This window comes from Cyprinodon variegatus, unplaced genomic scaffold, assembly GCF_000732505.1.
Source record: "Cyprinodon variegatus isolate N-32 unplaced genomic scaffold, C_variegatus-1.0 Scaffold236, whole genome shotgun sequence".
Taxonomy (NCBI): Eukaryota; Metazoa; Chordata; class Actinopteri; order Cyprinodontiformes; family Cyprinodontidae; genus Cyprinodon; species Cyprinodon variegatus.
In genome coordinates, this window is record NW_015150689.1 from 1,008,595 (window position 1) to 1,030,000 (window position 21,406).

Consider the following 21,406-nt stretch of genomic DNA (forward strand, 5'->3'; position numbering starts at 1 on the left):
TTTTTTTAGATTTCAACAGAAACTATATGTTTATGAATCACAGTATTTGTTTCCTGCAAATGATGTAAAACAATTGACACCAAATTAACATAACCCATGACACCCAAAAGACAAAATGTTTTCGAAATTTTTCTGAATAGCTTCTATACACCTGAATGATGTAAGGGTGACCAAACCGGGTGTGCCACAGAGATTGTATGTTTCTCTGAAATATGAGGATGTAGATAATAAGAATACATTTGTTGATGTTGTCACAGTGATAGGAGTTTCCCATGATGCTGTAGAGGATATAAATGCTGAGAGAAAAGAGTTAAGCAGCATCCAGACTCACTGAGAGCAGAAGAAGACAAGAGGTATGGAAAGAAACCTTATGCTTTAGTTAGTTTAGACTTTGAATGATAACATTTTATACTTCAGCAAAAAAAAGGCTGCACCCTTTATTTAGAAATCAGCTGTCATTTCTATATATTTGTTGTAGTAATACTGAAACACTGTTTATGTAGTTTTTTTCCCCACATGCCTTCAAGTAATGAACTTCCTTCAAGCACGTAATGAGTTGTAATTTCTGCAAATTCAGCACAACTGGGTGGAGTAGTGCTTATTTTTAAGGGAATGTTCCGGATTTGATTTAAAAAGTGGGGAAACAAACAAGTTTAATTTGAAAGCAGATCCTGGATGACATTCACTGAATATAAACCTTTCTTAACTTTCAAATTCCACCTTCAGTCTGTTTCTGACCAACCTTGGAAGGAGACACTGAGAGGCATCAGTTGTGAAACAGAAAGATGAACACACCTGCAGCTAAACTACAGGAGAGCTACAAACAGGAGGGCTTCCTCTCAGCGCTGCCTGTGCTGAACGAGACAGAACTGAGGGAGGCCAGGGAGGCTTTCGCTAAGCTGGAGGAGGAATTTGGTATGTAGGATGCAAAGGGATGGGAAATTCAAGAAAATTGTCAGAAGTTGAGTAATATAGACAGAAGTTAAAGACAATCTGGTGCATAGAATGCTAAAAGATATAGAATAATTGAAATCAACTTGGTCAGAGATTCTGCAAGATGCATAGATATCAAATAAAATTTTGTTTGACCAATTTGTAATTTTTGAAAAGTTAATTTGTCAAAGGCACAAATTTGTCAAAGGAGCATCAATGCATATATTTTCAATAAAAACATCTGTAAGAGGATATGAGCATGAATTCCACAGGTAATTTGTATTAAATACTTCTGTAATCCAGATAATTCATAGATTAGGTTTATGTGTAATAAAGTGAGAGGACACAGGCTATGTGACATTTATTTAAAGTTCAACAGAAAAGTATTTTCTGGCAACGATGACTTTAATACATATTTAGCATGAAGATTTGCATTTCCAACATGTAATCCATTCCTCTGCCCAAACTATCTTTAGGGTTCTTTGGGCCTTTTCTGAACTTTTCTGTGCAATGATCTTAGGTTAATCGTGTAAATTTTCTGTTGGATTTAAGTCAGAGGGTGACTTAGTATTCTAGCATCATTGTATTTTTCTTTATTGCACATGAATTATTTATTAAATTATCTGTTTCAATTTATTTAAATGTGTGGAATTCCAGGGCTGATACAGACTTCTGGTGTGAATCTCATGTTACTGTAATGTTATGATCAGGAATATTTTAGCTTGCTGATTTGCTACATACTGTATTTTTTGCAGCTGAATCTTTTTTTCCTATTAAAGCATCATATCTGTGTGTATACATCCAACAGGCACAGAGTACACTCAGTACAGCCTCCACAATGTTCATCTTCAGTACCCCTGGGTGAGGAACCTGACCAAACACCCCCGTATCCTGCAGGTGATCCAAGCCATCCTTGGCCCTGATGTCATTCTGCTGGACTCCAGATTTATCTGTAAATACCCGACAGTAAAACCAGGTGATGTCCAGGAGACTGAAGATGACCAAGGCAAACCTGATGATGATGGGCTCCCATATGTGGCCTGGCACCAGGATATGAAGTAAATAATATGTCAAAGATGAAATGAAATGCTTATTTTGTACAGCATGATAAAGATCATGGTGTTTACAGGTACTGGGGTATTGCTGGTGGACCTGTTCTCTCTGTGTGGCTTGCTCTTGATGATTCACAAAAAGAAAATGGAGCACTTCAGGTCATCCCAGGTACTAAAGCTAAATTTGTAATCTTACTAAATTTTTTAAGTAATTACTGGGATTTCAGATGAAAGGCCCCTCGTATTTGACATCTGTCCCTTATAGGAAGCCACTGCTCTGGCATGTTGCCCCATCGCCAGGCAAACCGTCCAGGAAACCTGCTGTCAGTAAACCAGGAGATCCCAGAGGAGCTGGTGCAGGTGGATGAAGCTGTGCTTTGTCCTCTGAAGGCTGGACAGATGTCGGTGGGTTCATTTATGTAGTAAAACTTTGCGGTTAAAAATACACTAAGAATACTTTTCTAACTCCCAAAAATGACTTTTTCTGCTAGATACATGACGGCCTTCTTGTCCATGCAAGTGATGCTAACAACTCCCAGAGGAGGCGCTGTGGCTTTGTGATTCGTTATATTCCCACCTGTGCCTACCCCACAGAGGTTAGACTATCATACATTCTAATTATCTTATCTGGTGGTTTTTAGGTTTTTGTCTTTCGTCATCTATTATAATTTCTTTTTCTTTTCAGGATCCCGATCGACCCAGGAAATTCCACGCAACAGAATTGGCTTGTGGGGTGGACCAGTTCCACCACTTTTCCAACAAAAGCTCATGAAGGATTAATGTAGACCTCAAAAAATCAAAAAGGCCAGATAACTAATCTAATCCTGTTTTTAATGTTATTTCGGAATCATATTTATTTAAGATGAATTTCGGCTGTGAACTGTGTTGTGTAAAATTATTCATACACTACACACAAACACGTTTTTTCATTAGATACGAAATGCTTATGTTTTGCTTTACTTGATGTGCACAAGCTTAAAATAAATGTCCTCGTAACAAAACAAGAATTGTCTGTTTGATCATTTTTAATTGGCCTTTATTATGCAAAGTCATCTGTTGGGCTTCTATTTATTTGTACTGTATCTATCTATACCTTCAACAAAGCCATACACAAAGAGAGTATTTTGCTTGATTCATGCATGTCTAGTAATCCTCATTCATTTTGCTATCTAAGTAGCAGCCCCATCTTGTCCTGGAAAAACTATCCACCCACCCACCCCCAAGAGGAATGTCCCTTTGGCACAACTTAACACATTTTAATAAGAAGAACAAAAAACTGTATTCAAAAGCAGCCTGTTTTCACCATAAAATTTCAGCTGGTGTTCATATGCAAGCAGGCTTGATGACATTGATTTCCGGCCTGGAATGTTTCTGCATGGAGTGTGCATGTTCCCCCTGTGCATGCGTTGGTTCTCTTCGGGTACTCCGGCTTCCTCCCATGGTTCAAAAACATGACTGTTAGGCTAATTGATTTCTCTTAAGGATGTGAGTGTGTGCGTGAATGGTTGTTTGTCCTGTTTGTCTCTGTGATGCCCTGCGATAGACAGGCAACCTATCCAGGGTGTACCCCACCTCTCGCCCTTAGACAATTGGAGATAGACACCAGCTCCCCTCGCAACCCAAGCTGGGATAAAGCGTGACGGAAAATGGATGGATGGATGACCAGAAAATTTAGCTCAGCCAAAATAGGCAAAAATGGAAAAATTGTGGGGGGTTTCACATTTACTGTGAGCGCACCTTAACAGTATAGAAGAGCAAGAAAATAAAAATAAATGTAAAAAACATGCATGATGATACAAAAATGCAAGTTCAGTGCATATAGGGTGCCACTGCAGATGGACATCAACTCTGACAACTTTAAGCTTGACAAAACTCAGCTGTAAAAAGGATGTAGAAGAGCCGTATTAAAGGCTCCAAGTTATCTTAGGTGATAGGTCAGGATAATTATTTTCTTCTATCTTTTAAAGATGTTCATCCTACCAGATAAGGTTCTTTCTCTTCTCTTCTGAAGAAGCTCAGATTACAGTCCTACAACTGTGAATAAAGACAACAAAGGTTACACTCTAACCCCTCCTCGAATCACCATCTTAAGTTATCTTAAGGTGGTGGAAGGGTTTAAGTGTCCAGATGATCGCAGAGGCTATACTGTCTGGGGCTTCCAGGGTCTCCCTAGGAAACAGGTTCTGGGTGACGGGTCAGACAAAGCCCCCATGAAGACAAAGAAATCAAGACATGTGACATTGCCCAGTACGGCGGAGCCAGAACCAAACCCTGGAGCAAGGCCTGGGGTTGGGTTTCGTTGGCGACCGCCTGGTGGTCAGGGTTTTGGACGTGTGTGCAGAAACTCTGGCACAGTGACACCTGGAGGGATGTGATTGGAAGAAACTGACCCCAAGTGTTAACCCGAGCAGTGTTTCATTGCTGGATTTATGTGCAATTCAGAGATTGTGCATTCTGTACACCATGTTATAGCATAAAGATGTCCATTGGTGCACTTGGCACCAGAAAATTGTAACAGCCGTAATTGTGTAGTGTCTCTTTAAGATACTATGGTTGGCTGCCCAAGTGAACACCAAAGTATTTAGGGAGGAGTGTTGGCCTATTGGTTAGAGCAATGCACTTTTGCTCTGAGAGGGTTGCAAGTTTCGATACCCACAGCCTGAACTCTGGGTCTGTGAGCAAGACCATTAACCCCCACATTGCTTCTCGGGCACCACACAATGGCAGCCTGCTGCTCCCCAAAGGGATGGGTTGAATACAGAGAGTGAATTTTGTTGCTTTGTGCTTGACAACGTAATGACAATAAAGTTGATTATTTTCTTTCTTCTTATACCCCCATGATGTTAATGGGGCTGAGCTTGTTCCCGTTTTTTCTGAAACCTGATTCACCCAATGGCTGCAGAGTCATCTGAGCATTTCTGCAGATGACATAACTCTGTCTTTTACTGGAAGTCAGAGGCTAACAGAGTAAAAAGGAATGTCGAGAGTTCTGATTTAGCTGAGAACAAACACATAGAAACAGAAAGGTCCATGGTAGAAGGGGAAAATAAAAAAATGTCGGTCTGAGAGAGAAGCTTTGGGTCAAAAGAGGGAAAGATGTCTATGTTACTGTGTACATGAATGAGACTGTGTGCATGAGAGAAGGATACTTAGGTTTTTACTGAACTGAACCTATTGAGGAATGTGTTTAGTTCATTAGCTCTGTCCAGATCATTAGTATGATATTCCTCCTGCTTAAAGCCTGTGATCGTTTTTATCCTTCATCAGACATCTCTGATATTGTTCTAGTGAAGCTTGCTTTGCAGCTTCTTCATATATGCCTCCTTGCTTTTTTTTATGTTGACCTTAAATTGTTTCTTTATACTGCTTAATAATTATGTGTATCACTTCCTGAAAGATCTTTGTTTCTTTTCTTTAGATCACTGTTGATCCATGGTTTATTATTGGGGAAGCATTTCACTGTTCTGGTAAGGACGGTGCAATCCACACAGAGGTTTATATAGTCAGTCACACTGTCGTTGCATTGATGTCCTCCCCATGCGGCTGACACAGCGCATTCCTCTCTGTAGACTAAAAACAGTATTGCAGGGTTTCTTCAGCTTCCTGTGACCATCTTTTTACAGTTATCGTTATTGAATTGAATTGCCTTTATTGTCATTGTACAAAGCACAACAAAGAACGTCTTAGAACACCCATCTAAGAGACATGGTACAATAACATACAAGGGGGGATGGTGCCTGATAATGCAGTTATTGGAGGCGCTGTCCTTGGATTAGAAGATAGATAATTGCACAGATGGGGGGAAGATGAGTATTAAAAAATAAATCTCACCCCATGCCTTTGAAAAGACACAATTTAAAGTTGCCATAAAAAACGCTGTATAGAGCATATGAGAGCACATGGAAGCCAGTGAACGTAGTGAGTTTAAGGGCACATGTTTCTGTAACTCTGGAGGATATTGTTGTTGTGTGTTCATGTATGAGATTGAGTCCATGAGCCTTGCCCAGAATCCCCCTCAGAGCCAAAGCTACTGATAGGATTAAGTGCTTTTGTTTGGTCGACCTTGGACAATGATTTTATAAAAGAAAAAAAACACAGTGAATGGCATTTTTTTCCATATGCGAAATATTAAGGCTAAACTAAAACAGGCAGATATTTAGACTGCTTTAGATGGAAAATTTTAAAATCAATGACAACTTCTTTAAGCTTAAGCTTTTTTTCTGTGTACCCTATTGAGCAAGTAGGACCTTTTTTTAGAAACACTGGTTAAAATTTCAATACAACTCTAAAACTTTGCAGTCACTCTAAGACATTAATAAACAAAGTTAGGTCATTAAGCCTTTTTACCATTTTTATATACAGAGAAATGTCAACTTATTTGAATGATCACTTTCATCCATACAATGTAGGGCAAGTAGAGGCCATTGTTTCAGAATGCTTTAAACGTACTAAATGCCTTTTATTTTTGTGTATTTGTGTGTAAAAAAGATCAGCTAAGCGGTAATCTCCAGAAAAACTTTTATTGAAAATATCACCAATACTTTGATACATTTGTTTAATTACAATCTCTGAAGAATTTCAAAGTATCTCTAATGATTTATCAAAGTGAAATTAACTGTTTACAGGGTATCAAACTTTTCAGGCAATTTTTAGCGTTTCTTGAACCATAACGCCGATTCCATCAAAGATCTTGTGAAAGGGAGCGTTGCACATGAAGGCACAGGTGGTGACCAGCTTGTTTTTGACATCAACATGAGCTTCATCCACCTCTTTGTTCACATGTTTGCAGCCCAGGTCCTTCATAGCTCCAGCTGTCTGAGCATACGGCCACCTGAAGATAAAAACACAGTGAAGGGTCACAACGAATCTCTTAAGTTAATATGTTCTTTTTTTGAAGAAGCATTGTTACATACTTTTCACACTCTTTGTCCTGCCCCACAGTGAGCTCACAGCCAGGCAGCAGCTTTGCAGCCAGGACAGGAGAAATGCAGCACATGCCCAGAGGCTTTCCAGCTTTATGAAAATCCTCGATTAGTTTCTTCAGGAGAGGCTGGATGGTGAAGTTCTTGTTCTTCACAGCCCAATCACAAAGATTCTTAGCTACACCAAACCCCCCTGATGGAAAAACAAAGTATTGTTGAGAAAATTTAATTAGAGGGCATTTTTCTCAGAGCTCTATCTGGGTCCTTAGAAGGTCATCTCACCTGGAATGATGGCAGCATCAAACTCTGAGACATCCAGCTTGGCCAGATCCATCACATCGCCCCTGGCGATACGGGCGCTTTCCTGCAGAATGTTTCTCTTCTCCTCTGTCGGCTTTCCCTCACAATGATTCACAACATGCATTTGGTCCTCATCTGGAGCAAACATTTGGGCCTAAAATCAACCACAATGGTAAATCTTAAAAAAAAAAACTTTTTCACAGGTAAATACTCTTTTTTATTTGTATTTTTTGGTCCTTACTTTAGCTCCAGCACGACTCAGATGGACGAGTACAGCTGAAGCCTCGTGGATTTCTGTACCATCGTAAACTCCACAACCTGCCAGAATAACTGCAACACGCTTCACCATAATTACTGAAAAACAGAGACATGGTCACCCAGTCAGAAGACCAGTTAACATCTGAGAGGTCATAAATCTGGCTGCAGCAAGACTATTTATATTTATATTTTTTTATATATATTTGGAATTTTTGTGCAAATAATATTTACTTATATTTATTCTACAAATTACAGTATGTTAATGTCAAACTTTTAAATCAAATATGCTTCTAGGAGACCAATAATGTGATAATTTTTCCCTTGTGCTGTAGATAAAGGCCAGGTACACAGTGTACGATGTTTTCAATCTTTCTTCTAAGCTGCAGCTCAAACTGTCCTATGAAATCGCAGGGTTTAGAAGTTCACAGCTCACAATGCATGTTCTTACACTGTACAGTCCGATGCTCTGATGCGATCTACCTGCTCACACTGCAGGTCCAAAAGCCACATGTCGGACTCAGCGCCGAGAGATGGCACTGGTTGTACTCGTCAATCTGGAAAAAGGATAACTCCCTTGTTTGCAAACGCACAGTGCTCAAGGTTCTGGTAAATTGCCTTCTAGACGCTCGTAACTCTGCTTCAACAGCAGGATTTGCCTACGAACACCTTACGATGGCAGAATGAATTTAAAAAATGTTTGATTTTCTCCCAACCTTATGATTACTGATCAGGAGGTGGTCATTAGAGGCTAATCGTCCCTTATTACCACCTGTATACTACACAATGCAGGACTCACAATTAGGCTGAAACTCGGCCTGATCGAAAAAATTCTCCCACAACTGGAGAATCCGCCCGAAAAGTGCAAAACAAATCATACAACGTACCGGTATGCCCGACTTAAGTTGACATATTCACCAATGAGGACTCAACAAGACATTTTAGACTTAAAGTTTGGCTCCAAAAACTTGAGAATAGCCTCAGAATCAAGGTTTAGAGAGTCACATCTTATAAATAAATTGTTGTATGGAGAAAGGAAGAGAGACTACAGATATTTAAGAAGCCTGATTTGTGAGATGACATGAGTAGTAATAAAAGATCTGGTGATACATTTTAGCAGGAACAAGACCAAATTGTGTCCAGTGTGAATAAACCTCAGAAATATTTATGTGTATATTTTAACTATTGCCATATTTGACAATCTGCTCCAAAGGTTCCGGATGACTACTGATGCGCAGGGCTCAAAGCGTTTTCTAGTTTATCAAAAGCTTTTCTGCAATTTTTCCAGGAATACTTTTCCAGGAATAGTTTTGTTTTTAGGGAGACTAAAAATCATGTCTTATTAATAAAAACAATTCAAGGGTTGATCACAGTTTCAACATGTTAAATCATAATGTGTTAAATTAGGTTTAATACCGTTCGTTTAATGACAAACTTCTCTTTTCTAAAATTAATGCATTGTTGATAAAAGCCTCATCACTATAATGCTCTTTTTAAACTTGAACAAAAGAAAATTAATTTAAACACAAATAATAGTTGTTTAGTTATCAGGTAATTGGTTATTTATGTTAAGTCACTGTCACAGATTAAAAGTCAATTGAGATCAAAAGGTAAAGCAATCAAGAGCAGACACTACATACCTTATTTAGTTCTGTAGTATTGCTGTTGAACACAGCATGCAGAAAAGTTAATCAGCGTAGATTTGATAGCTGATCTTTGAATAGAGGGGCTTTATAGTCCCAAGTGTCCACTCAGTCTCCTCCCACATTAATGTGGTCTAAAAAGATGACAAACAAGACATTTAACTCTCTAGAATTGGCAAAATGGTTAATTTGGGAAATGAAAAGGCAAAATCATTCTTCTTTACGTTTAGATGATGAGATGTTTAATCTGATCGATTCAGTTTCACAACACAGGAAATGACTAAGGGATTAAATTTCGTCACCACAAAATCACGTAAACTGCGATTTGAGGGATTATAGATTTTTTTCTGTATTTTAAAGTGAAATGTAAAGAAAATGTAATAAAAATGAATATTAATAATTTTTCCTGATATGGCAAAAATACGTTCTCCAAGGCATTCTCAGGAAAACTAAATGAATTGAAACTAGAGAAGTCTTTCCACTGTTTTCTGTGGGCTGTATTAGTTCCTAATAGAGTGTGACTCTGTCTTTTGTACGCCTTCTGTGTGTCTATGTGATTCACAGCAGTATGATACAATCGCTTAGTCTAACTGAATGTATGTGTGTCAGCATCCTGTGCATTTTAGGAAGTAAGTCTTCCGATTAACATCAGGATAGTTGATCTCCATGTTTATGCTGTAAAAATCATTTTATGCTTAAAGTATGTTACTTTCCTTTTAAAAAGGAATAGCAACCTACATATGTCTTTTTCAGAGTTGATGTCTAATTGCCTTTATTTAAAAATTATTTTCCAATGATTACCTTTACAATTTGATCCTGTTTTTGTTTTGTTTAGTTTTTTTTTCACTCCCTGTGATTTCTTCCTTTCCGAATATTAATGTATTACTTGCAGTTTTTACCACATACCCAATCAAGTTTTTATGTTCACTTTCAGTCACTGCAGAAGAATACAGCAAAGCAGGAAATCCCACAGCCCCTGGTTGGGTTTGACGGCTCTCTCTTTGGATTCCCTCGCTGTAGGTTGGCTTAACTAGACTAGCAGCCAGACGGGTCTATCAGACTGACTCCGCCACTCTAAAGACATATATAAAAGTATAGTCAAAATCTTGATAAACTAATAACATCCAGAAGTTTTTAGGTGTTATACACATTCTGGCACATTAACCCCAATATCATCTACTGTAAAACCACGTAGGACACTGCAAGGGAATATCCAACAGCAAAATCCAATCAAATTACTACAGTATAGAGAAGACTGGGGACAGAACACAAGCTTCTGCCATTGACCTCACAGTAGTCATATTCTTTCCCTGTCAAACATGGACAATTCACAGAGCTAAGAGAGGATTACTTAAAGTCCCCAAGGAATTATGATCAAACTTATGCAACAATGCTAATCAGAATATTGACCTGAAAAAAGAGCAGTAATGTCTTCAAGTTAAATTTTATGTCACAAAATCCTCTACTGATCCATAGAATTACTCATCAGCAAGTTATACAGACTAAACAATTAAAAAAACAAAACGGTTTTCCAGTTCACTGAGTGAAATATATCACCAAAAAAATAAAAACTTACTATACCACCAGTTTCTTTAAGTCAATTTTTTTATTTTTTTTCTTTAAGGGGCAACAAATTTCATTACATGACTAAATCATGGATTTAATCTAACTGAAATGCCGGGTGAAAAGATTCTAACCGCGTCCATTAGTGGGCTTGTTGTTGGTACTGGGCCCTCTCCTGGGAACTCCATCGTTCTTTTAAGAAATAATTGTTTTCATCTCCGTCATGGAATGCTGGACCAACTCTACAACCTCTTCAGGGTGATCGAGGGTTCATAGGAGTGTGCCCAGCCAGTCCAAATGTCCTCTGTGGATCTGGGGAAGTCCTTTGACCATGTCCATGTTTGTCGTCTCTGGGTGGTCCTCCAGCATTAAGGAATTTGGGTCCCTTTACTGGGGGGCATATGGCCAGAATTAAGCAGGACCAGTTCCAGCTGCATGTTGGCCGGGCTTTTCCCTGTCATCAGTCTGTTAATGACCTTCATTTACAGGATTTCTATGTATATATTTAGGCCGGTTTTGAAACACCTTGGACTCCCCCTGAGAAGCTAGAAGAGATGTCTGGGGAGAGGCTACTCAACTGAAATCGAGTTCTGGATATGTGGAATATAATAAGTAGGAGTATCAAGGCAAAACAATTTTTGGAGAGTAGAAATAAACTGGAATACCCAACACAGTGAAAAAATATTAAAAAATGTAAATGCAGCTGTTTTTCACTGGCAGTACAGTTTTATGATTGGTTTAAAGTACTATTGGTTTTTGTAAGAAATGTGCTCAGGCAACACCGTATTCAATTTGTTTCTTGATTACTTAGACTTTGACCTCAAAAAGTGTTAAAGTTTAAGTTTCGTGACACATTCCCACACGATGTATAAGTTACTTATTACCAGGGAGGAAATTGGGAATCACCTCTATGTTCATTGTTGCTGTTTGTGTGTTAGAAAGTTTCCTTGTCTGACCCAGGGCTATGTGAAAAACCGGGAAAAGTAAATCGAAAAATGAGTTGTGCTTTGTAAACCAATCCAAAAATTACAAGCAATGTGTTTTCCCTGTGTTTCTCTTTTTTCAACTGATGTGATTTCTTTTATCTTTTATCATTTCAGGAGGCCAGTTAGAATTTTATTCAACATGGAAAAAGTGATCTGTAATATTTGACTTTTCCACCTGTTTAAACCTAAAGAGCAAATACATTTTTCATGAATATCACTTGTGACATTTTCTGGTCAATGATTTACCAAAGCACTTTTTGTCAAAGGACGTGCTCTAAAAATGAAAATCTCAATTAATACAATGGTCTGTGGTTGAGTAAAAAGTGACTTAATCACTTTGTCACTTTTTTTCCGATGTGGGTTGTGGACTAACATGAATGTTAGCATGTTCCTCTTTTAGTGTTTACTCAGGTTACAGATTCGTTTGAAAATATATTCTAGTCATTTAAAGGAACATTTTGGTGAAAAATGTCTCACTATTTATTGTGTAATGCACGTATATACCTAATTACCACTGGGAATTCATGTGTAATCATATGAACCAAATTTCCTTCACATTTTGTACGTGAAAATCAGCATGATAAGTTGAAAACATATTTTTTTCCTAACAGAAAATTAAAAGGTCTAAGAATTTTATATGAGTACATCCAAATATTTTTTGAAAATCTTTTGAAGTTAATGCAAACAGATACAAAGGAAAAACCTACATATCAAGTGATGTTAAATGTTTTAACTTAAAAAAAAATAAAAAAAAATTGGGATATTTTATCCTCTCAGCTGATTGATTAATGTTATATTATTTACAAATTTAAACATGCAGTCAGAGAACAGATCAGTTTGGCTGTCTGAATTGTGCTGACTGTGCTGGAAATCTGAAAGAGTACATATAGAAGAAAAGTACATGTACCTGAAATCTGTGTAAATATGACAGTAATAGTTCAAAAATTCTTCAGTTTAATCAAAGACTCAATTGAGAAAAAGTCTTAGTATCCAGACAGATCCAACAAAATAAGCGTTAAAAAATTTGCCACATTTGCGAAATGATTAGATTTAACATTAGGTTTGTTAAAATCTCAATAGTGTGAGATGCTTTGACCATTTTGATATTTCTATCCTGTTACATTGAAGAACTTTCATTTTTTTAAAGAATTATTATGATCAACACAAGTTGTGCACAATTCTGAATTTAAAGGAAAGCAGGTGAGCAAGTATTGAACACGCCACCATGTTTCTCAGTAAATATATTTCTACAGTTGCTATTGACATGACATGTTCACCAGATGTTGGTAATAATCCAGAAATTAAGTTATGTCTAATAAAGTGAAATGACAAAGGAAAATTTTATAAACACACTTACTGAAATGTTTTTAATCCTTGAGTTTTATGCAAGCGTAAGTAAATCCAAACAGCAATAAATTATCAGGAGGGAGTATCTTTAACAAGCTCTTTGTGAGGAAAAAAATACAGCATTAAGATCAGGTGGCAAAAGACAATGCTGCAAATAATGCTCTACCATGACCAAGAATGCTCTTGATATTTCTATTATTCATCTGCTATTTAGTTTAAAAAAAATCTTCATATCATAAAAGTAAAACAATGAAGGATATACCCATTTTAATTTCTCACACGTTATACTGTGGTGGGTGCTGTCTGGTTCTCCACTGGGATTGGCTGATGTGATAGCAAGTGGTCCAGTCATGTCACATAAGTGGCAGGTCACCGTATGGTCAGGGACACAGATCATGATGCTGTCCCTGGTACCAACATGTTCATAAGCTGTTCCCACTCCCGCAGAAGGAAAGTTAATATTTGAGTTGAAGATAATTGATTTCATTGAATTAACCAGGCTGATTTTATCTCATAAGCACAAACAAAATGATGTAACTTTTCTACCTAGTTTAAAAAGCCAGTCTCCTTTGCTGACGATGCAGCTGATGCCTCCTGGATAAACATTCTTCATGAACTCCCACAGCAGAGGACTGAAAGGAGGCTTGGCTGCCACCAGCTGCTCTAAACTGGAAATGCAAAAGCATATAGGCTTCTCTGCTGGTCGATCCTGGAGAAAAGATCCCATTAGACATTTGATGCTCAGTGAATTATTACTGGGGATTCTTGCAGGAGGCAGCCAGAGCATACACAGTGCCTGTGGGAATACTGCACACTCCTCTGGTATCCAGAAACCCAGCTATTCTTAACAGGCTGCTGGTAAGTTGAAAGCAGGCCATTGTACAGGATATCTCCTGAAATAATTCTGTTTTTTTTTTTCCTAAAACCAGAGGTAATGCAATGGATATACTGAATAATTCATGTGTAATGAAAATAAACTCCAACAGAATCAAAAAGTCATTGGAGTATTTACTTTCAAAATAGAAGGTCCCATTGGCAACAATCTTGTTGCAAATGCAAATGACTTGATAAAACTTACCAATCAATATCAGGAAAGCATTAATAACCAGAAAGGCGATGGCTCCTGCTGTAAAACCATAATCTGCCTCAGTGGAGAACTGAAGCTGGTTATCTGTAGAAAAGAAAAAACTTGAGAGGCAATTCCTGGGTAAACATATGTTAAGCTATTCATATATTTGCAAAGGCATACCTGCAAATTTAAACCATGTCCATGTTGCCCAAACAAGCACATAGATGGAGGAGATGACTGACCTGAACAAACCACAACCTGTCACTTGCAACCTATACCGGGATGTTAACATTCACACGACTGCAACAGCCACTTAGTATTTACAGTGTTAAAGTGACAGAATCAAACTAAAGAAACCCATCAGATGTAGACCAGGTTCCGTATATTAGAAAAAAATCTTTTGATTTCATCCTCACCTGCTGCCAGAAGATTTCAACTAAATAAATACATTGATCCACTATCATTCAAAAAATAAACTTGTGATATTATAGAGCTTACAGCAGACTTTGGCAAGCAATTTCGATATTTTGATTTGAATGAATATGTATTCCTGATATCTGAAAATAAATCCCCTTGTCAAACTGACCATTTCAAACAAAATGAAATTCTTCAGATCTTGAATAAACATTCTGGATGTAAAGAACTGATTTATAGATTTCCATATTCCTATTGTTAGTGGTCATCATTTGTATTATTTTGACTATAAAGAAATGTATTTCAGATATCATAAATACAATTTTAGTGGAGCTGATTAATGTCGAAACGTCCACTTAATATGTGTAAACATTTAGAGATATATAAAACCTCATTTACTTTACCTTACTTGTACAATTTTGTTTGTTTTTTTTTTGTTTTTTTACTTTCTTAAATGAATTTCTGCAGCAAAAATGTAATTCAGGTCCTTTATTATTACAGTTGAGTCTAGGAATGTGATTTTGACCAGGAAGAACCCTATTTTAGTGATCTACAAATGGAACAACAGAGAGGAGAGTGCTTTTAATAAATGTTAAAATGGCTTGCCACTTCTTATAACCCCCACACAGAAACTAGCCTGTATTCATATCTCCTGCTCTAATCTCTGAAAAACAGCAACTTAGAGCCAAGAAAAAAATGCTAAAACTGGTAAGACTTTAATTATCTTTTGGTAGAAGGAGTATCAGAGTTTAATCAGCTATACATTTTAAAATAAAATATGTATTTTCATCGAGTATCACTAATCAAACATGACTAAGGTATGTTTATAGGATGCAAAGGACACTGTTAAGCTCTGGTTATTCGCATGCCCAGCAGATTCAAGCCAAAAAAAAAGAAATTTGAAATTTTTCCAATAAATTACTTCTGACTGAAATTAATATAAACATTTTCAAGTGGCTAAGCAAGCTGCTTGTCTTAATCGGACAGAGAATCTGTGGATGGAGAGACAGAATAGGGGGATGCTCAGAACGCCCTCTAACCACAAAGACTAAGGCAAGATACACTTTTTTTTTTTTTAAACAGGGCATATTTTATTCAAGTCAAAATGAAAACAGATACCACTTTTAATTAATACTTTTTATATTGCTTTATTATCTTTTCAGAGAGGACTCTAATCCCATAACATAGACAAACTCTGTTATTGAATGAAAATAATTTAAAGCTTAAATAAGCCGATAGTTGAATACATATAGTGTGAGTAATTAAGGATACATGCGCTCAAAAAACCTTACTTCATTTAAGTAAAAAAGGAAAGGTGAATTTCACCTCTGACATACGTCACAGAGTCAACGTTTTTTATTTGTGCTGAAGAAAGAATGAAAGTCTGTTGTAAATAAGGGCTTGTCAGGAGGGAGGAGTTCTTAAAAATTTCCCCACTCTAAAACGCAATTAGCATGAGGTGACATCACTAACTACACTCTGCAGATATCCTGAACCTTTTCCTCCTCCCCCTCGAGGATGATGATGATGCCTCGCATCACAATAGTGGACAATGATGATCATGGAAATTCTTCGGCTTGATTTCATGGAAAGTTGTCATTGATACACATGCCCTGCCCTGTCCAGTTTTTTTGGTCTTTGTGTCTCTATATAAGGCAGGCAGGTTGGCAACCAGAGAAACATCATCACCCTGTAGAGAAAAGCTGCTGAAAGAAAAAGGGAAGAGAAGAAAGAAAGAAGTTGGGGTCATGCTGTCAGTGCTACAGGTAGGAATGAAGCTGTTTCTACATTTGTGAAATAGAGGGTTTACCCATGAATAGGGTCATAGATCTATAGCAAGTCCATGTAACCTTAACTTAAGAGAAATTATTTTCTCTTCACATTATTTTCTTTTTATTACAAATAAATGTTTGACAAGGATTTCTTCTAAATAACCAAGTTTCCTTTGGTAAATCATTCCTATTGCAGCACATACAACACCTCTCTGAGCTAAAAAAAATATTGATTGATATTCATCAGATTAAACCCCCTAAGTAAAGCCAACGCTGAGAGACAAAAAACTAATTGTAGTGGTGTCAGCTTCCTTTAACAGGTCTCTAATTTTCCAAACAAGAAACGTCTAATTCAACCCTCTTTTTAAGGTGTTGAAGGTTTAACCACATAAATGTTGCCCTCATTGTTCTTAGAAAACCACCCGGTCAGTTCAGGCTGTCAGAGGAGTGCATCAATCTGCTTCCCAGGGTGAGAGTTTTTTTCGACTTTTCTCAAAAGGAAACATATTTTCACCCAAGTTGGCTCTTGTTGCTCCACAGTTATGCTCTTATCAAATTTAACCCTTGTTCATTCTTTACCTTATTGCAGTCCTGAAGCACCGACCACAAGAGGAAACAGTTACAGCCAGTTTTGGGAGGTTTATCAATGAAGTGAAGCCTCAGCATTTGTCTCCTGTGGTGCTCCAGCGCAGTAAAAGGATGGTGCTGGACAGCATAGGGGTCGGTCTCATTGGGAGCACAACAGATGTGTTTGAACTGGCCCTGCAGCACTGCCAGGTAAATCAAAAACATTACTATTATCCTCAAAATCAGTGATCTTATGTAATCAAAAGTGCAGTGTCATGGGAGAGTAAGTGCATGAACTCATGGTCAAAGGAGGAAAAATATCTCTGGTTATTAAAACACTTTGAGTCAATGAACAGATCATTTAATCCGCTTTTTCCTCTGTGTCCAATGACCTTCAGCACATGTATGCAGCTGACTACATCAGCTCTGTGTACGGCCGCAGCGGCGTCAGGCTTTCCCCAACACTGGCTGCTTTTGTCAATGGAGTGGCGGTGAGTGTGAATAACTGGAAAAGGTTTGGTCTCAGGTACAGGAACAGATTTACTCTGTCCCTGAGTCTGGCCCCTAGAAAAACAGGATTAGTTACAAGAATAAAAACAAGCCAGGTGGACCAAAACATTTCCATGAGTACTTCCTCTTCCAGAGAAATCATTCAAACCTCAAGCTTGTTTGTTCTTAGGTAATTTTATATAATCACCACACCAACACACAAACAGGCACTTTACTGGCAACAGGTGAAATGTTGCAACTGATCATTAAAATGCTTATAGTTTCATTCTGATGTATCAGCATCTGATAAATAGTGTTTTCGCTCTCAGACTCACTCCATGGACTTTGATGATACCTGGCATCCAGCAACTCATCCATCAGGAGCCGTCCTTCCTGCTGTGTTAGCTCTCAGTGACATGATGCCAGCCAGCAGGAAACCCAGCGGCCTGGACTTCTTACTGGCATTTAATGTTGGCATTGAGATCCAGGGCCGCCTGATGAGGTTCTCCAACGAGGCCTGCAATATTCCTAAAAGGTCAGTTCCTCAGAGGTGGAGGCAAGTTAAATCAAGATCAACCTTATTTAGCACAAAGCTCCATGTGTCATTTATTCAGCTTGTGTCCACATACGTTTATAGAGGTTCTGTGCTGATCTAAGCAGTGCAGTGTCTAAATATCCCTGGATGTGAAACATGCAGTATTTAGGTGTTGTCAGGGAGCTCTGAATGTAGGGTAAAGATGTTAATCTCAGGGACAGCAGATACTCTGTTGGATTAGCACAATAAACTAAGTGTAGGAAAAAGGAGTATGTTCTTTAAACTCAAGTGGGCTGACACCCTCTGCTTGTTTTATTCAGAAATAAACAGTCCAATGAAAAAAAAAACCTACCAAATTAGCTGGAGATCTGTTTATTCTGTTGAAATCTTGCTTGTACTACATAGATACGTGTTTCTTCAACCAGCATGAATTGTTCTTCACTTTAATAATTCTTTGTGGCCCTTATCAGGTTTCATCCTCCCACTGTTGTTGGTCCTATGGGAAGTGCAGCAGCCTGTGCTCGCCTCTTGTCTCTGGATCCCTCTCAGTGCAGTCATGCTTTGGCTATAGCTGCTTCTCTGGCTGGAGCCCCGATGGCCAATGCTGCCACTCAGTCTAAACCCCTTCACATTGGTAACGCCTCACGTCTTGGACTTGAAGCTGCCCTCTTGGCCTCTAGAGGCCTAGAGGCCAGTCCTCTGGTCCTGGATGCTGTTGCAGGCGTGGCGGGCTTTAATGCTTTTTATGAAGATTATGTGCCACAATCTTTAGATACCCCCAATGATGGCCATGCATTCCTGTTAGAGGAGCAGGACATGGGCTTCAAGCGCTTTCCTGCTCATCTAGGGATGCACTGGGTGGCAGATGCTGCAGCTTCTGTCCATAAGCTTCTTGTTGGAGTTGGTCCTGGAAAGTTCTGGTCAGATCAAGTCCAGGACATCTTGCTTAGAGTCCCTCGGTCTAAATACATCAACAGGCCTTTTCCTGAGTCAGAGCATGAGGCCCGCCACTCCTTCCAGTTTAATGCCTGCTCTGCTCTCCTGGATGGTGAGGTGACCGTGCAATCCTTCACCCCATGGGCCATGAGCCGCCCTGAGCTGCACGCTCTGCTGGACCGCGTTCGGCTGGAGCATCCCCATGACAACCCTGCTAACTTCAACCAGATGTACGGAGAGGTTCAGGTGACACTTGTAGGAGGAGACATTCTGAAGGGACGCTGTGATACCTTCTATGGTCACTGGCGAAACCCGCTGACCAGTGAGAGCCTGAGGAAGAAGTTCAGGAGCAACGCAGAGCTGGTGCTTCCATCAGAGAAGATCGAACGACTGATTGAGGTGGTGGAGAAGCTGGAAAAATTTGAAGACTGCAACGACCTTCTTTCACAGCTGCATTAAAGACTTGCAAACATACACTACAAAATTGCAGAACCCAGCTATTTAGAACCAAAGAAAAAATACACATAAAGCATAACTTTCTACTATTATTTACAATATTGTATTCTATTAAAAAATGTTCTAATATGAGATAGGAAACATATTAAAATAACTTGCTTCAATCTCAGGCTGTATTTTATTATCACTGAAAAAAATTTGTCTCAATGAAATCAGTAAAATGTGACTAAAACTAACTGTGATGAAAAAAGTGGACTGGGTCAAAAGTGGGTGCGTTATACAGTGTATCTATTTAATATATGTTTATTTTGTTTTGATAAAATAGTTGTTTATTGAAATATCTGTATGAATAAATCACTTAAACACTATAAAATGTAGCATATTTGTATTTTCAGCCTAATAAACTTTCTCCTTTTCTAAACTCTCCTCAGCTACATCATTTCCTGTAAAAACTGATTGTCATCTTATAGAGCAAACATTCACCTATCTTTCTGTTGTGCCATGTGATCAGTTTGACAACAAAGTGTATGAGAAGAAAAGAAAGGCCTCAGAAGAGACAGATATATCCCAGAATGCTTTGCGCAGAGAGCTCTCCTTAAAGCATAAAGGGATTTGCTGTCACAGCGACTGTCGCAACTCGACAGCGGCTACTAATAACAAAGATGGCGCAAGCACCGTGCAGTGAGTTACGTGACCAACGTAGCAAAAAGTATTGATCATCTGTCTAAACGGTCAGTCAACTGAGTTCACTATAAAGTAAACTACATAGTCCCTGCTCTATATAGTGACTGAGGGATTAAGGGATTAGGGAACAGGTTCAGACGTAGTATGATTATATGAGCTATAAGAACAGCAACTTTTAAGTAGAGTGTGCATGAGGAGAAATGGGCTTGTGCATCCTCTCGCACATGTTTAATAGGCTTTCCCTCTCAGGATCAGGTACGGGGTTGTGCATGTGCTTTTTTTTCCCAGTACACCCTTAAAGTTGAGACTAATAAAAAAAAATGTTTTATATAGTTTTATCGTCTTATCATACTATGGTTAGCCAATGTTAGTGATAACTTCTTATAGAAAAATAATGTATAGATGTTTTTATGGATGGATATATCCAATCCATTTAAGGAAGCGAACAAGTAATTAAATATATTTTTCCTAAAGATGTTACAGTGGCTAAATAAAGAGTTCCTTTTTTAGCCCACTGACTTTAGCCAAGAACTAAAAGTAGAATAACTACTGCTAACTGACGTTTTTGGTAAATGACTACAAACTAAACTCAATCCATAAGAATGTGTCATCTGCAACCTTAATATAGCTGTGGGATTTTTTATACACTAAGTTTTATAGTGTGGTAATTAAAAATTAAAAAGGTTTTTGAAAATACAATATCAGTGTTTTGAGAATATATTTTGGTTTGACCATCATGAAAACCTCAGTTGATGTAAACACAAATTATTTTCAGTGTTATGGTACGCTAATAATAGTGGAGGGCGATTAAAGCAGATCAGGAGCAGGGTATATGTAAAAGATGGTACAATTTTAACCACAAGACTTGTCTAAAAATCTTCTAGTTTTGCATTGCAGCTAAATTCAAATTGAGATATAATACAACAGTACAATGCAAGTGAACGTCTGCTTTAACCACATCCTACAAAGTCAGTGACTTGAAGCAATCAGATGGTTTTTACTTTGAAAACTCTATAATGCGTTAGGGTTGGTGGATAATGTTGTGGATCAAAATGCAGAGTAGAGGAGGCAGAAATAGTTTTTGCAGTTTTAATGGTGAAGCAGATGTTACAAAAACATAAATCCAGAAATAACAGGCTGTAAACTCAGGAGCCAAAAAACTAGAGAAGGTTGGGAGAAACATACAAGAAGAAATGAAGAGAAACCAGCACTGACTACAGCAGAAGAGGAGTATATATATGGGAGATGAAACAAAGAATGGAGGAATTAGTTATTTGGTAACAGGTGTGGATAGAAGTAGCTGCAAAGGAGCTAAGGGGAAAAAAAGAGTGATTAGGGGCAACAAAGGGTAACCAGGGAAAACAGGTGTTAAAAATAACTAGAAAATAACTTAAGGCTAAAGGGGTATAAAACTATAGCCTGACGTAGTCCTACTCAATTCTAGTCAGAATATGAGTCTGATACTGCTCCATAGAGCTGTGAT

General features: G+C 38.1%; 3 protein-coding genes across 3 annotated transcripts; 2 read left to right on the forward strand and 1 right to left on the reverse strand.

Annotated features, from left to right (window-relative positions):
• The first annotated feature begins 779 nt into the window (after positions 1–779).
• Positions 780–2,970, forward strand: LOC107089039 (probable alpha-ketoglutarate-dependent hypophosphite dioxygenase). The gene is made up of 6 exons (XM_015381558.1): positions 780–915; positions 1,742–1,991; positions 2,063–2,154; positions 2,251–2,390; positions 2,477–2,581; positions 2,671–2,970. Exons 1-6 carry the CDS (start codon positions 786–788, stop codon positions 2,755–2,757), a joined length of 804 nt encoding a protein of 267 aa, XP_015237044.1. The 5' UTR covers positions 780–785; the 3' UTR covers positions 2,758–2,970.
• A 3,616-nt stretch (positions 2,971–6,586) lies between these two features.
• On the reverse strand, positions 6,587–7,561 carry LOC107089040 (ES1 protein homolog, mitochondrial-like). Its single transcript, XM_015381559.1, has 4 exons — positions 7,449–7,561; positions 7,190–7,361; positions 6,899–7,100; positions 6,587–6,816 (listed from the first exon to the last, which is right to left on the reverse strand). The coding sequence occupies exons 1-4, from the start codon at positions 7,554–7,556 to the stop codon at positions 6,624–6,626; spliced, it is 675 nt and encodes a 224-aa protein (XP_015237045.1). The 5' UTR covers positions 7,557–7,561; the 3' UTR covers positions 6,587–6,623.
• Positions 7,562–16,199: 8,638 nt separating this feature from the next.
• LOC107089035 (cis-aconitate decarboxylase-like) lies at positions 16,200–19,540 on the forward strand. The gene is made up of 6 exons (XM_015381554.1): positions 16,200–16,250; positions 16,671–16,725; positions 16,846–17,033; positions 17,222–17,314; positions 17,642–17,847; positions 18,318–19,540. Exons 1-6 carry the CDS (start codon positions 16,233–16,235, stop codon positions 19,240–19,242), a joined length of 1,485 nt encoding a protein of 494 aa, XP_015237040.1. The 5' UTR covers positions 16,200–16,232; the 3' UTR covers positions 19,243–19,540.
• The last annotated feature ends 1,866 nt before the right edge of the window (positions 19,541–21,406 follow it).